The 16,073-nt window shown below is 50.2% G+C and overlaps 1 protein-coding gene across 1 annotated transcript in view; it reads right to left on the reverse strand.

Moving 5' to 3' along the window:
* Epb41l4b (erythrocyte membrane protein band 4.1 like 4B) overlaps window positions 1-10,781 on the reverse strand; it is a 151,908-nt gene extending 141,127 nt beyond the window's left edge. The window contains 2 exon segments of the mRNA XM_029540145.1: window positions 10,477-10,607; window positions 10,610-10,781. Coding sequence (XP_029396005.1) covers window positions 10,477-10,607; window positions 10,610-10,781 — 303 coding nt within the window.
* Window positions 10,782-16,073: the final 5,292 nt, after the last annotated feature.

Consider the following 16,073-nt stretch of genomic DNA (forward strand, 5'->3'; position numbering starts at 1 on the left):
ACATTTACCCAGCATTCATGAGGACCTGGTTTAATCCCCCAAACACACCAAAAAAAAGGAAGACCACAAGCATTGCTGCCACTCCCACTAGACTGCAGATATAAAACAAACAAACAAAAAAAGCTGCAGAATGCCTGACACCAGAGCAGAAAGCATCCCTGATGTCTTTAGGGGCTGCTGGGATGTTGGGAAACCACTTGGCATAATATTAAGAGGTCCAGCCCACCCCCTTAGCTATGCATCCTGAAAGAGACACTTGCACGAGATGCCAACCTGGGGACCAAGTCAAGGAGGTTTGACAAAATGTTTGTTTTTTCTTCCAAAGAGCTCTAAACTGAAGACATCCCAAGCGTCTCCAAAGGATAAACGGATCCATTACTGTTATGCAACAGAGTAACTGTAGAGCCGTTAGCACCCCAGGTACCTCATCGTCATGGATGGGTCTCTCTCTCTCACACGAGGCTAAAAGAAAAACAACCTCAGCTCATAGCACAAGAAACTAACAACTCAGGCAAAGTCCTTAGACAGAGAGGATTAAGGCAAGCTTCAGGAAGAAGAGCAGGAATGTACCCCAGAAAGCATTTCAGAGCCATGTCTGCACTGGGGATTGGTCTGTGCCTGAGCTGGGTGGTGGGGGTACAAGGATCCTCACTGTATTGTCCTAAATTCTTCCTGTTCTTGAACATCTGACCAGGCATGGTGGCCCACATCTAGCACTGCAGAGGCCAAGGATAGGAGGTTCGATGTGAGTTGAGACCAGCATGGGCTATAGAGTGAGCGCTAGGTCACCTGCGTTAGGGTGAGACCTTGTCTCAACAAAAATTCTTTTGTAATTATATTTCACTTTTTAATATGCCGGACAGAAGACTTGCCAACACTGGGCAACTCTGACAAAAATGTAACAGGAGAAAGAAAACTGGCTCATTACCTCCCACCACCGCCGCCAGACTAAGACAGGATTAGAAGACGCTGAGCAAGTCGCAAGGGAGACACCACAATACCATCAACCAGGAGGTAAGGACATATAGCAGGTAAGCGCCTGCTGCCAAGCCTGAGGGTCTGAGTTTGAGCCCTGGGACCAACATGGTAGAATGTAAGCACCAACTCCTGCAAGTTGTCTTCTGCCAGCCAAACATGCACCGTAGCATGTGCACAGACACACACTAATTAATAAATTAATTAAATAAAAATAAAGAGATAAGGGCTGAAGGCATCTACAGCTACAAAGACAGCAGCACTATTGGATGGAGAGGTCTGGGGCAATGCAGTCCAAAATCCATACACTTTTCAGACTTGGATATGCAGGGTGCAACCCACAACCGAGAGGGTTGAAGCTAAATGACACAAGCCTTACCCCAAAGGGCAAATGCTGTAGAAAATCTACTTAATGAGACGAGAGCAGTCAGCTTCAAAGGGACAAAAAGCAGAAGGGTGGGCACCGGGACCTGGGATTGTGTACCTGGTCCTGAGGAAGGGTAAGCCGGCCCTTTTAATACTATGCAATACTATGTTTTCAAGCATCCCGACAAGGATGCTGGTAACCATCTGGACCCAATCTGGCTTTCCCAGAGCCCTTTTCCATTGCTCCCTCCAGCTCAGGTGTACAAGCAGCCCTCCTGTTTCACAGAGTGTCCCTGGGAACTCCCAGGGAGGACTGTAAAGGATCCATGGGAAAGGGGGTAGAGAGGGGGGAGTACTGTGTGGTAGGGGAGATGAAGAATTAGTGTTCAAATGGGACTGGAGTTTCCATCTAAGAAGAGGAAAAAGTTCTAGCGGTGACTGGTATACTAGCTATACACTTCGAACCGTTACAATGGTAAGCTCCGCGTTACCTTCTAAGTTTTGAAAAGCTCTGCTTCAGAGCAGGTGCAGCTGATCAAGGATACAGGCGGTGAATCCTCGTTATCAGGCCACTCAAAAGCTAAGGTCAGGACACGGAGGACAGCACTCCGATGAGGGTCTGGAAGAGCATCGCAAAGCTCAGGGATGTGTCCTCTGAGACTTGTGGTACTTGTGGATGTATACTCAGAGAGGCCAGCAAGGTGGAAGACCCCAAACCTAGGACCAAGCTCAGCCTTCGGTGGCAAGCAATCACTGAGTGGTACCATGTGAGGACAGAACCCTGAGGAATCTTCCAGGTCTTAACTATAAGAAGAGAAAGCTGTGCACACTAACTAGGTAGGACCAGGGCAAAGAGCCAGCAAAAACTGCTCAGAACCCAAACTTCAGAGACAGACAGAGACAGTGTGGTGAAGCAGAGCCAGGGGACTCTATGGTCCTCCCTGGGAGTTCCCCGGGACATGAGGTGAAACAGGGGGGGAGGGCTGCTTGTGTGCCCGAGCTGAAGGAAGCAACGGAAAGGGAGTCCAGAAACCCAGACTGGATCCGGATGGACCGCATTTCCCAGGCACGTGGCCTGTGGCCATCTGCTCTCTGGAAACCCCCTGGAAGGAGAAGGTAATACCTTGCCAGGCAAGACCATTAAAGAAACGACACAAATTCTGTGAGCCTGGGAGGCAAGGTGCTTAACAGGCACCGGAGCAGATGCTCTGTGTATCAACCTCCAACCCCCAGAGACAGAGGAGGCAGCGGCAGGTATTACTCACTTGCCACACACAGAGAGGCAGGGCAGATTTAAGTCAGCCAGAAGCAGAACGCAGAGGGTGAGGAGCTCAGGAAGCCTGTACAGTCGGGAAATATTCTGCTAAGAAAAGAACAGGCCCAACAATAGAGAATGCTTGCCTAGCCATGTATAGGGCTGTGGGTTCAACTCCCAGGTTACAAAACAAATCAAAACAGAACCTGCCCTGCTGATGCGAAGACTAGAACAGCGACTCAACAGTTGCTACACAGCAGGCAGGGGAGGCGAAAATCGGTTTTCTTGACGGCAGTTCGAATGCTGCTCGACTAGACACTTCTTTATGGAGACTGCTTTTGACCCAGGTATTGAAGACTGGCATTCGAGTCAGAAGAACTGGCCGGTTGTGACACATGCCTTTAATCCCAGCACTCAAGAGGCAGAGACAGGTAGATCTCTGTGAGTTTAAGGACAGCTTGTCCTACAGAGTGAATTCCAGGACAGCCAGGGCTACACAGAGAAACCCTGTCTTGAAAAACAAGTAACAAACCAAAACCCAAAACCAACAAAAAGAAAAAGAGACAAACAAACCACACTCAATGGCCTTCGAAGGCAGAAATCTTCCTAAGACTCTGGGGTCCCCACACACCTGTGACACCCACCCCATGCTCAGATGACCTGCCAGACTGTTCTCAGACCATTTTCTCCAGTCTGTGCCTGAAGCTGGCCTTGCTGGCTGTGTAGCTTCAGGCAAGTTTCCTAACTTGCCAGCTCAGATTGACTCTCCTATAAAACTCTGGGGAAACAGTCTTTGTGAGCTTCATAGAATTCCTGAGCACAGATCCTGGATCTCATGCATTTCAAAGGTCCCTCACAAGTCACACAGTCAGAGTTTACAGCCCTCCATACCTGCCCCCAAGGAGCCCAAAGGATGAGGGCTCCCTCCTCCCCGCTCCTAGCATCTACGCCTTTGCACCTGCTGCCCAGATACCTTCTAGCAAAACACAAAAGCTGTGCTACTATGTATCCTTTGGGACAGCCCCAACCACTACGGGCACCAAAGCTTTTCCAATTCTACCACATAGTTCAGTGGCCCCTCCCTTGTACTGCTTCCTATGTGCTTACATGTCTTCGATTGACTATGAACTCAAGAAAGACACAAACGCATGTGCACACACCTACGCAGGCACAGGCACGCGCACACATACCACTACCACCAACACACTGGAAGAGCTTCCATAGGCCTTGTTAACTACAGAAAATTTGCCTTACACAAACAAAAACACTTTGAAAAACCATTTTTGTAAAGAGACAAAGTCAAGTGACCGGGTGGGATGATAGAGAGGAACCACAGAGGCTGAAGATGCAAGACTGGAGACACTGGCGAGGAGGGGCAGAGGCTAGGCTCTAGCCCACAGCCCACAGACCAGCTTTTCTGGAGGCTCTTACAAGCATTAAGGACTGTGACTTCTTTCCTTTCCTAGGTTCATTTCTGTGGCCTGGATCTGTGCTCAGGGTCCTGGGATTATCTTGGGTCCTGGGAATGCTCCAAAGGCTAACTGTTGTTATCCTTGAGTTTTACAGGAGAGAGCTGGGGGCTTAGCTGGCAGGTTAAGAAAACAAACAAACAAACAAAAGAAAACAACAACAAAAAAAACAGCTTAGGAGAGAAAGGGTTTATTTTAATTCACAATTCCGAGTTAGAGAAGCAACTAGTCCCACCCACAGTCGAGCAGAGAGAATGAATCTGTGCGTACCTACTACTCAAGCTGACTTCTCTGCTTACACAATTCAAGACCGAAACTCAAGGGGATGAATGTAGTGCTGTCCACATTGAGGCTCCTCTTTTTGTATCAGTTAACATAGCCAAGATGATCCCCACAGACAGGGCAGAAGTCAATGATGCAGACAATCCCTCACCAGGGCAGGTCCCAGGTTGTTCTACATTGTGTCAAGTTGACACCTAAAACTAACCACCACCTGGTTCCAACTTAAGCTCCCTGATGCAAAGGACTCAAGAGAACCCCCCAGAGGAAGAGTAGGGGGAAGCAAGCTCCAAGCTTGCTTCTCACCCAAGTAGGGAGCTCAGAGGACCAAGCACACTGCTGTACATTCCTAGAGTGTGACAAGTGCAGGCCCATAGCTTCACTGTAAGGTCAGGGTCAACAGAGCCTCTCCAATTGCCCCTTTACAGTTCATCACCCAAAATACACATTTCCATACGAACACAAAGATTGAAAGTACAGACAGAGACATGGCACAATGTTACCGGAGGTTCCATGACATCTGAGAAGCTGTCTCTGGGTAGGGCAGAGTAGCTGAAGTGGACGTCCGCAGACAGACAGTCAAGGAGGTCCAGCAGTAGAAAGGACACATAGGGGGGGGGGGGGGAGGAGGAGGAGGAAGAGGGTCTCTGTGGTTACCAGGGTAGAAGTTTTTTAAGTTCTCATACAAGAAAGTAAGGGGAAAGCTCAACCCATGGCCTTCTGCTATTTCAAAACCAGGGGCAGGATTCATTGAGATTATGCATATAGGAAATATTTAGCAAGTTAATGTCTGCTCAGAGCTTGTACCTCTGGAGGGTCACGTTACTGGTCCTGGAAGAGACCAGGGGAACCCCCACTCGCCAACCACACCCCTCCCTTCCTCACACTGACCAGTGCAGCACCAGCTTCAGGTAGTCTCTGCCACATCCTACCAGGGAAGGGTGCCTACCACTCACCTCGCTCACTCCCAGCTCATCTTGCCTTTTATAATACTTTACAGAAACAACACAATCTCACGACCCACGGGGACAGACACAGAGGGTCCCACTGAAGGTCTGGCAAGGGGCGGGGCAGGTGCTGCAGGGCTGTCATTCGCTGATAGCTACTTATAGGAGAAGGCCTGGACCAGGCAAGACAGCTGAGGCAGACAGACCTTGGAGGTTTCCTCTTTGCTCCCTCGTTCTTCCCTCCCATGATGGAGGGTAAGGGAGACCAATCACCCACGAAGGTTCCACACCTTGCCCTTCCCCCACATGCTCACCTGATTCCATCTATGAACTGCCCCAGGGCCCTCTGCCCCTTCTCCCAGGGATGCCCTCCTCACCCTTCACCTGGAGTACTGCCACAGCGTAGCTGGCATCCAATCCCTCCTCCAGCCCAGCCTCCACTCCACTATAGCAAAAGGAGGCTCTCTGAAACACAGGTCAAAGACTGCCTCGCAGCCACCACGTACAAGCACACCCATCCTGGCTTTGATGCAGTTGCCTCTGTCTATCGCCAGAGACAGAGTGTAGTAGAGAATGTGAAGGGACACAAGTGATCTGCACCATCTGCAGTGGAGGATTGTGAACAGCCAGGAACTTGGTTCCCTGAAATACTGAACCTGGAATGCCAGGTGTGAACTCTGTGGATTTTTTTTAAATTTTTTATTGTATTTTTAATTTTTTATTGTATCACTTTATGTGTATGTGCACAAACTGTGTGCTTGGCGAGTGCCGTGGGTCCTCTGGACCCACAGTTACAGACAGTTGTGAGCTGCCAAGCAGATTCTGGGAATTGAACTTGGGTCCTCTGGAAGAACAGCCAATGCCCTTAACTGCTGAAGCCTCTCCAGCCCCAAGAGCCCTGCAAATATTTGAGGAGGAAAATCACACACACACACACACACACACACACACACACACACACACACTTTCTGCATAGGTAAGACTAGCCACAGCAAGCGAACAAGCGGGACTTTGGATCAAGCAGCATCCTACAGCCTAGCCTGCTGTGTGCCTTCCTGGAGCAGTCCATTCCAGCCATTCCTCCAGGGAGTGACCACAGGGAAGTCACTTTATGGTCCCTGGCCTCACTCACCCAAATAGATATTGGATGGGGATGTGCTTTCTCAATTCCTAAATAAGGCATATGATCTTTATGCTGTACCACGTATGCTCTACCAGTCCTAAGAGCCTGTGTCTTTTCTCTTCCAAAGTGAAGCTTGTTTGTTTGTTTGTTTGTTTGCTTTTTCAAGACAGGGTTTCTCTGTGCAGCCCTGGCTGTCCTGGAACTCACTCTATAGACCAGGCTGGCCTTGAACTCAGAAATCCGCCTGCCTCTGCATCCCAAGTGCTGGAATTAAAGGCATGCACCACCACTGCCCTGCTGAAGCTTTTTTAAAAAAGCATTTCTCATACAACACCCAGCTTCCCACCCCACTAAACAAGAGCTAGTCAAGGGGAAGCCTGCTGGTGTGGCTCACTTTTGTTTCCCTAAAGTCCATACATAAACTTCTCCACATTCCATAGAAATGGACGAGTCGTTTACAAAAGTATGACTTTCTAGCAATCCTCCAATGCCTTCCTGTTTACAGAAGCATTCTAATTTGCTTTTAATCATTTCATCCCCCATTTAAAAAAGACAAAAAAACAAAAAAACGGGGAAGCCAACGCTCAGAACCCAAGTGGCCTACGGTGGCAGTCGGGCTATAAAGTAACACTGACATTCTCCACGTTTGCACAGTACCCTAGTGAGTGGATGCCAAGTTCCAGATACAGTGAGAGCAACTGTGCCAAATGCTACACTGGCCAACCAGCCTTCCCCTGCAAGGCATGGCGGGAGTGCTAACTGGCCAGCCACTGGTCCCGGCAGCTTTGCACACAGGGCTGCTGAAAGATCACACACACACTAGCTCGCAACAGAGGCGGGGCTGAGCCGAGGGGCCCAGAGCAAGAGCCATGCCAGGGATTTAGTCAACAGAGGGCTAAATATGAGTCAACAGTGGGTGCTGCTGCCAAGCACACCGAGCAGTGGGATCTGCAGATGCATTCATAGGAGGAAAGTGCCTGGCTCCCTCAGACCAGACCACACCTGAAGGCTGGGCATGGCTGGACTAACTAGAGGGAGGTGCCCTTCATGAGAGGTTTCTGAAGAGAACCGGCAGGAGTGGCACTGTTGGTGTTACCTGGAAGCTGGGCTTGTTGTGCACCAAGCCCACTTTGGACTGTATACTATAGCTGAGACCTTCTCGTTCATTTTTTATTCGGTGTTGAGAAAGCTCTCACTCTCTACTTGAAGGACCCAGGACATCCAGGCATGCTAGCAGATTCAACCAACCAGACCCCACCCAACTCTAAGTCTGTTGGGAGGGGACTCACTAGGAAAATGGCAGTGGGCTCTTCTTTGATTAATTATGATAACTGGACCGTGGCTCTGCCAAGGAACAGTAGATTGAGCCTGCTTCCATTTCAAACATCAAAAAGTTCAGGAAGTCCTTTCCCAATACCCACCTTACATCCTACACTCCCCCCCCCCCCGCACCTGCCCATCCCAACCTTCTGGAACATCCCACCAGGGACCATTTCTCCTACTTCCAAATGTGTCTTCCAGGAGCCTCCAGGCCACCTCTCCCTGACCTTTGTGTTTACAGTAAGTGGCTCAGCACACTTGAGACACCCCATAAGTGGTAAGTGCCACAGCCTAGTCACACTTGCATGTGTTACTGTGTTTGAGGCCATTCTGGAACACACAAGTGTCTGTCCTAAGAGGGGTTAATATAAAAGATTTATGACAACACTTTACCACTTTTGTACCTGAGCAAAGGACTTCTTGAAGCTACCAGAGGGATTTAATTACAAAGGAGTCATAGTCTGGCTAGGTCCCTGAGTCGTTATGGAAGGGATCCAATATAGAAGGAAGCTTTGGGGTACCAGGTCAAAGGTAAATCCTATCTGTGTGACAAGCAGCCAGGCAAGGCCACAGCCCAGAAAGCAGTAACAATCCAGAGACAGAACAAGCTCCCGTGGGGTCAAATGCCTAGAAGGAGGCACAGAAAAGGAATCCAGTAAAGTGGGTCTGAGGAACAGCACAAACGCCACAAATTCACAGGGGAGCCACCGCCTGGAACTAAACCGCTGTAACTGGGAGAATTAATTACAGGAACCAGTACTCCGATCTGGGAAGATTAGTGGAGGAGATTTACTGATGCAATTCCAATATCTAATAAATCTTTAAATCAATGAGCCATGTTCACTGGCAATTCTTCTCCATCTTTCCTCCCTGAGAGCTCACAGGACAAAGCCAGCATTTATTTGCTTTTTATTTGTCTATAGACATGGGGCATGGTCATATGTCTGTTTGTATAGATAAAACTCGAGGTTTATTAAATCACACATTTTTTTTTAAAAAAGCAAAAGAGCATCAAAAAGATCTACCATCTGAAGGAAACCCGAGATGGGGGAATTCTTCTCTGCCCTTTTCTAAAAAGGGAAGAAGCCTTGTAGGGCGCCACTGTTCCCCTCCCCCACGGCCCCACCAGCTGCAGTCAGTCAGCTTCCCAACCTGTTCGTTTTGTGTACCTGTTTGGATCTCTTTAGCACACAGGCACTTTACTCCGTTTGCAATTTTTCATCTCAGAAACACCACTTAAGCCTGTCGCACAAACCTGACAGTAGCAATACATTTTATAAACCAATTATCCCTGGGGAACAGACACGAAAACTACCAGGCAGGGAGCACCGACAAAGTTCCCAGGGCTATCATTCCTTTGCCAGATGCAAACTGCGCCACAGCCTCTCAACCCAAGCTGCCCACTCACCTAGCCTCTGCTCCCAGGCTCGCAGGCTGCCTCTCTGCATCAGAGCTGGCCAGCCTCATTCTTGGGGTGCGGTGGCATGCATGCTTTTTAAAAGACAACAGCTTTGGGCTGGGGAATGTTGGCACCTTTTCTATGAAAAGGCCTCGCAAGGATATTTTTGTGACAAAATGCTCTCCTATAGAGCACAGGAACCACAAAAATGAAACTACCATAAATTGAAACTGTCTCCAAATTAACCCACACGAAGCAGCATTAGAACCTAAGCTAGCAAAGCTGATTTTTCCCATCCGAAACCCTTACAGGTTAAGTGTTCTCTCCTTAAGTCCAAAGAATTCCTACCACCCAGTTACAGATTGTCCGGAGGCCTAAACGCTCCGGACAATCTGTAACTCATCTAAGGCTCAATTACTGCGGTATCTTCAGTCCTGCCCAAAGATTCCCGAAGGCACTGTCTGCCGCAGCGCAGTGGGCGCCCGTTAGTGCATCGTTTGATCAGATCTGACTGGCCCTTTCGGCCAGAAAGGCTCTTTTGGCGGCTGGACTCCCAGTCGGAGACACTGGCGCTGGCCTAGCTTGCCACTGGAACTGGGCCCAGGTGCAACCACCTGTGGGTGTGTGGACCGGACGCAGGCCCTGGTGCTGCCACCCCGGGATGCCCTGCGCGTCCCACGCACACTGCCGGGTGTGGGAGAGAGTGGGTAGGCCAGTCCAGAGGGGGCCGGAGCCAACTCCTAGCACGCCAAGGCTTCTCGGTCCGTTCACAACCTCCCTGCGAGGTTGTGAGCCAGGGGGCACTTTGGGATAGGCTCCCTATGGGGGCCATCCATAGGGAATCAGCAGAAGGCAGAGCGGCAAAACTGTTCGCTAAGCCTCTTCCCAAACTTGGGGCACCTGCTGAGCAGCAGGCAAAGATTTCTTCTCTACCAAGGCCTGACACCCAAAGCGGGATACCCCGAACAACCCTGCGTCGCTTGAAAAATTCTACTCAATCCAGCATCGGAAGGCCAACATTGGCAGGGAATGCCGGCCACCTGCGCCAAGGGGAGGGGACGTAGGGACGTGTGCATGGGATAGCATGGGGTAGGAGTGAGGCACAAAAATCCTAGGTGGTCGCCAAAGAAGGGCGTCGCAACCCTGCGGTGCAAGGTGCCAAAGACTGGGCCCCAGAGCATACCCGGGCTGGTGGTCCGGGAAGGTTCAAGGCTGGGGAAGATTGGCAGAAGATGGGGGAGGGGTCCCCGGAAAGCTTCCCAGAGAGAAAGAACCACTGGGACAGGGGGTTCTGCCCCAAGGAGAGCAGGCTGCCAGTGTCCCGCACGCGCCGCGTCACTCACCGGCAGGTCCACGCTCACTTCGGTTCCGTCGAGCAGGAAGACACGGCAGTAAAGGGTGGCCTTGGCAGCTCCNGAGGCGGAGATGTGCACAGCCGCGCCGCCGGTGAGCAGGGGCCCGCCGCCGGCCGGAATACGCTGCCCCCGGGCGCGGCGGGCAGCACCGAGGAGCTGGCGGCGGCGGCCGGGCCCCCTCGCGGCCCCCGGTCGCGCTCGTCCCCCAGCCCTGCGGCCCCGCGCCCCGCCGCGCCCCGCGCGTAGCGCTGCATGGAGCGGCGGCCAAAGGTCCGGCGCAGGAACCGCAGCATCCTGGCCGGGGGCGCCCCCTGCCTCCGCCCCCTGCGCTGTCGCCGCGCCGCCGCCCGGGAGCGCCCGGCGCCGCCGTCAGTGCCCGCCGCGCCGCGCCGCGCCGCCTCCCGCGGGCTGCGGCCCGGGGCTCGCTCCCGCCCCAGCCGAGGCCGAGGCCGCGCTCCGGCCGCCCGCGGGACGCGTCGGCCCGGCCAGCGCCCGCCGAGAGTAACCGCGCGGGAGAGAGCGCGCACGNGCGGCCCGGAGGACCGTCCCGCCGCTGTCGCGACCGCGCGCTTGGGGCGGTCGACCGGTGCCGGCTGCTGCGTGGCGGCTACCCCGCGAAGAGCGCCGCGGGGGGACCCGGCTGCGGGCTGCTCCCGCGCCGNGCGCCGGCCGAGGGCCAGCCGGAGCAAAGCGCCTGCGTGCTCCCGGCGCGCTCGCTCCCACTCGCGCCGCGCCCGGCCCGAGGAGGCCCCCGCCGAGCGCCCGCTCCCGGGGCGCCTTTTCCTGCGCCCGCAGCCCCCGCCTNCCACCTGGGAGGGCTGCACCTCCAGCCGCCGCCGCCGGCACTGCAGCACGCCCTCCTCCCCCGGGGCTGCGCCGGGCTTGTGCTGCCCCCTGCCGGCCCGAGCGCCCCCTGCTGCTGTAGGTGCGCTCACGTGTGTACACGTAGGTGAGCACACACGTGTTTCCGGGCGCGCAGGACCCCCGAGAAGTCCAAGAGTTCCCCGTCTTTGATCAGATGAAGAAAATAAGGCTGCCTTCTTCCAGGGAACGCATGCCCCTGGGGCAAAGAAAAATACGTCTCTTTCTGGAAGAAAAAAAAAAATCAAAACACCAACCGTACTCAGTTTCCCCTTCTGCAGAAGTGGAGTAGGCGACCTAGAAGGTCCCTGCCACTTAATGAAATTCTATCTGCTTAAAATCTCAAGCCTGGCTGGAGCTTTAACCTTCCAGTCCAACGGACCCGTTCCAAACAAGAAAATTGAGGCCTGCGAGGAAGGGGAAGTAGTTTTCCATACTACTTTGGAGACACCCTGCTTCAAGGACCTCGCCCATGCCCAGAATTAAGGAAAGGTCCTGCATAAGCAATTGCTACTGAGAAGGTTGGTCAAGGTTGAACAGACACCAGGGAAGCGAAGCAGAACTTAAGAATGAATTGCATAGGGCACATGGAGCAAACTGGAGACAGCGATTTGCTAACCGGAGACAGCGAATTGCAAACGAGCAATGCCCACAGGTTCAGGGTTTGCCCATAGACAAGTGGGTTGAACTGTGCTGTAGAATGAGGAATGTGGGAAGTGAGGCTGAAAGGAGGCCAGGCCTTTGGGGAGAATAACACTACTGTTTATCAGGCCCTAATTTTGTGCCAGACATTACGCTAAGCCCTTTCCATATGTCTTAATTTAGCCTGTTAGCGTACAGGTTATTATCTCGATCGTACAAAGGAGGAAACTGAGCTTTGGGGAGCTTAAGATACTGACATACGGACTCATTGGGCTCCAGAGCTACTGGTGGAGCATGTAACATGATTGGCAAGCAAATGATAGTTTAAGAAAGAGTTGGGGAAGCAGTGACCTCAGCAAAACATACGGAGAAGACAAGGGGTGGATGTAGGAATCATTCCAAAACAGACATTGAAAACCAGGCATTGTCTTAGATTTCACCCTTTGCATCTTCATTAATCCTCATCCCAACTCTCTCAGACAGTTCTACGTATTCCCATTCACTTAGATGGATTTGGGAACTTAGGTTTGTAATATGCCCAAGGTCTGACAGCTGCCCCAAATTCATTCTCTGATATTATGGGGACCACCCATGTGACTCTGTAGAATGGCATCTACAATAAGCCATTAGATACCTACTCTGCCCTTACCACAACAAGATTGAACAGATCCTACGTACAACTTGGCATAGCCCAGGTCAGCTGACCAGTTGCTAAGGCTATCTCCAGGGATGCTGCAGCAGAGTAGCCACTCTAAGATGTTCACCTATGCAATTTGCATTTGCATCGTTGTGTTTCACTGGATGTAGCAAAGGTGGGCTTGGTTCTACCCTCCAGTTAAAAAGGTTGAAGTGGGGAAATTAACTCACTATTATAACCAGTAGAATCAAATGGGAATTTATTAGGAGACTGGAGAGACAACAACTGTCAAAATGAGGGTCCAGAAGCTCAGGGATGCATGCTCCCTCTAGAACAGTGGTTCTCAACCTGTGGGACACAACCCCCCCCAGGGTTGCATATCAGATATCGTCTATATCATATTTACATTGCAATTCATCACAGTAGCATAATTACATTTATGAAGCAGCAATGAAAATTATTTCATGGTTGGGGTCACCACAACATGAGGAGCTGCATTAAAGGGTTGCAGCGTTAGGTAAGAAGGTTGAGAACCACTGCTTAGAAGCAAAGAAAGGTAAAGGGTGGTTTATGCCCTAGAAGGAATGAAACACTGACTTCAGCCTGTAAGATCCACCTCAGCCTGTAGCGTGGCAAAGTAACACTTTTATGTTGTTTTAAGTCACCGCATCTGTGGTTCCCTACGTCAGCCAAATAGGAAGGCAGGCACGCTACCAGTGATGCAACTCTGGAAAATCACAGCTTTCAATGCTATTCATCTGGTGTGCATCATCTGAGTGTGTAGTGATGCAGAGCTTCTCTCCTGTTGAGCTCCAGGCTCCATTAAGATAAGATGTTTTCTTATTTCTTCGTGTATCCCCATCCAGCACCTAGCCCCTGCTGGGAAGCAGTAAGCACTCACCAAATGCTTATTGAATGTCCACGAGATCCCACTCACTTCTGTAGGGTACATGTTATCTCCTCTTAGAGATGAGGAAAATGAAGGTTACTGAGCCTAGATCCCCACACTCGTGACTCCGTTCAGACCCAATGGCCTCTGACAGCGGCATGCTGAATTGCATGGAGATTCCTATATATCAGGCCCTGCCTCCTGATGGATCTCATCCCATTTAGCTCTTACATGGAGCAGAGATAAGTGTCTAGGCTTTACTAAACAATGGCTCTTGTCACTAACATTTCAACCTCAGAATTTGAACGTTTTATGAGCAACCTTGCATTTTACAGTTTACAGGACTGTATATTCCAACAGCTGCCCTTTGCAACTGCTGTCTTCAGACCCTAAAGTCCATAACTGTTTTATCAAGTCTACAAGCAGCCCCTCAAGGATTTTGATAGTCTTTTCTTGGATACCCCTTTATGAGGAATATGAGTCAGCCAGAGCTGCCAGCATATGATTGTATCAGTCTTCGTTATTATCTATTGGTGTATATGTATTTGTGTGTGCATGTGTATACACGTATGTGTACAGAGGTTGATGGTAGGTATTTTCCTCAGTCACTCTCTACCTAGGTTTTGAGTCAAATTATCTGACTGAGCCTGAAGCTCACTGATTCAGATAGACGGAGTCACCAATAAGTCCCAGGGATCCGACCTTCTCAACTTCCCCAGCACTTGGGTTACAGGTGTGTACTGCCATGCTTGGCTTTTATATGGCTTCTAGGGATTAAACTCGGGTCCTCATGCTGTGTGACAACCACTTTACCAAGAGTCTCCTCTGCTTCCCAGTGCATCACACGTTAATGACATTTTTGGCCCTTAAACTACTTTAAAACCCTGGTGCTATGAATCTGAATGCCTGAGTCCTTTCAAAACCCATGAGGTCTTTGCAAGGTAAGTAAGCTGTGAGGACTCTGCTTCCATGAGTAAAATCAGTATCTTTGTAAGAGACTCTCTTGCCCTTTTGGCCATGAAGGGCACAGCGAGGTTTCACCTATAGGGCAGAGAAGAGGCCCTCACCAAACACCTAGTCTGATGGTGCCTTCATCTTGAACTTCTCACCTTCCTGATACTATGAGAAATAAATTTTTGTCATTTATGAAGCCAGCCAGTTTGTGCTATTTGGGTGGAGCACCCTAAGTGGACTGAGCTACCAGTATTTCTTGTGCATCTTTGTCTAGAACCACCTCAACCAACCATCAGGAGAGTTTACGCTAACTTCCTCTCCTGGATTATAGCAATGACTTCATCTTAACTCTATGGCAGTGGTCCTCAATCTTCCTAATGCTGTGACCCTTTCCTCAGGTTGTGGTGAGCCCCCAACCAAAAATTATTTTCATTGTCACTGCATAACTGTAATTTTGCTACTGTTCTAAATCCTTATATAAATATCTATGGCATTAGAATGATGGTATTAGGAGACCTCTGTACAGGGTCATTCTACACCCCCAAAGGAGTCATGATCCACAGTTGGGAAATGCTTGCTGTGTTGGTTCATCCAGAATAGGACCCATAGCATGGGCTCCTGGCCATCTACATTTTACAGCTCATTCCTTACCTCTCAGCCTAGGACCTCAGCTCGCAAGCACTTCCCATCTCTACTCAGAAGTTTTGTGCCCTCAACAAACCTTGACATTTCCTGTAGATCCACCCCCTCCAGTGTAATCAAATCATTAATTAAATAACCCTTAGCTTTTTTTCCTAAAGCTCGTCTAGAAATATACCATTTGACCCAATCCTTTGTTTCCTGGATTGAGGCTCAGTACACTTGTGCCTGAGTCCCACGGGGCTTCTTTCCTCCCCACAAAGAACAAGATAGCACTTTAATCTACGTCCCTACTTCTTCCTTTGTAATTTTATTCTTTCTATAACAATCCTTAAGGTTACTATACGATACAAAGTCATTCTGCACATTTTGTATACATATCAGCTTACTCTTTCGTGGGTGCGTACATGAGAACGCGTGCCAGAAATCCACTGTAGATGTCATTCCTTAGACAACATCCACTTAAAACACTGTCTCACTGTACTGCAGCTTTTTGATTGGGCCAGGTTGGCTGGCCACGAAGCCAAGGGATCTATCTGCCTCACCACCTCTCTAATACTAGAGTTACAAGCACTTGCTACCACTACTGGCTTTTTAAACTTTCTTTAATGTGGGTACTGGAAATCAAACTCAGGTCCTGTGCTTGCGGTGCAAGCAAGTACTTTACCAAGTGAGCTCTCTCCCCAGCTCCCACATGTCAGCTTAGCTCTTCACAGCGTGGACAGCTGTGGTTTCTACCAAGCTAATGTCTGTTTTGCTTCTTTGAGTTACCATATAGAACCATTCTGTCCTGACTCAAAGGCTTAAAAGTCTAGAATGTTGGTTCTCAATCTTTCTAATGCTGTGACCCTCTAATACAGCTCCTCGTGCTGTAATAACCTCCAACCGTAAAATTGTTTCATGGCTACTTCATAACTGTAATTTTGCTAGTTATGAATTGTAATATAAATATCTGATATGTGA

The sequence above is a fragment of the Mus pahari genome, chromosome 6 (assembly GCF_900095145.1).
Source record: "Mus pahari chromosome 6, PAHARI_EIJ_v1.1, whole genome shotgun sequence".
Lineage (NCBI taxonomy): Eukaryota > Metazoa > Chordata > Mammalia > Rodentia > Muridae > Mus > Mus pahari.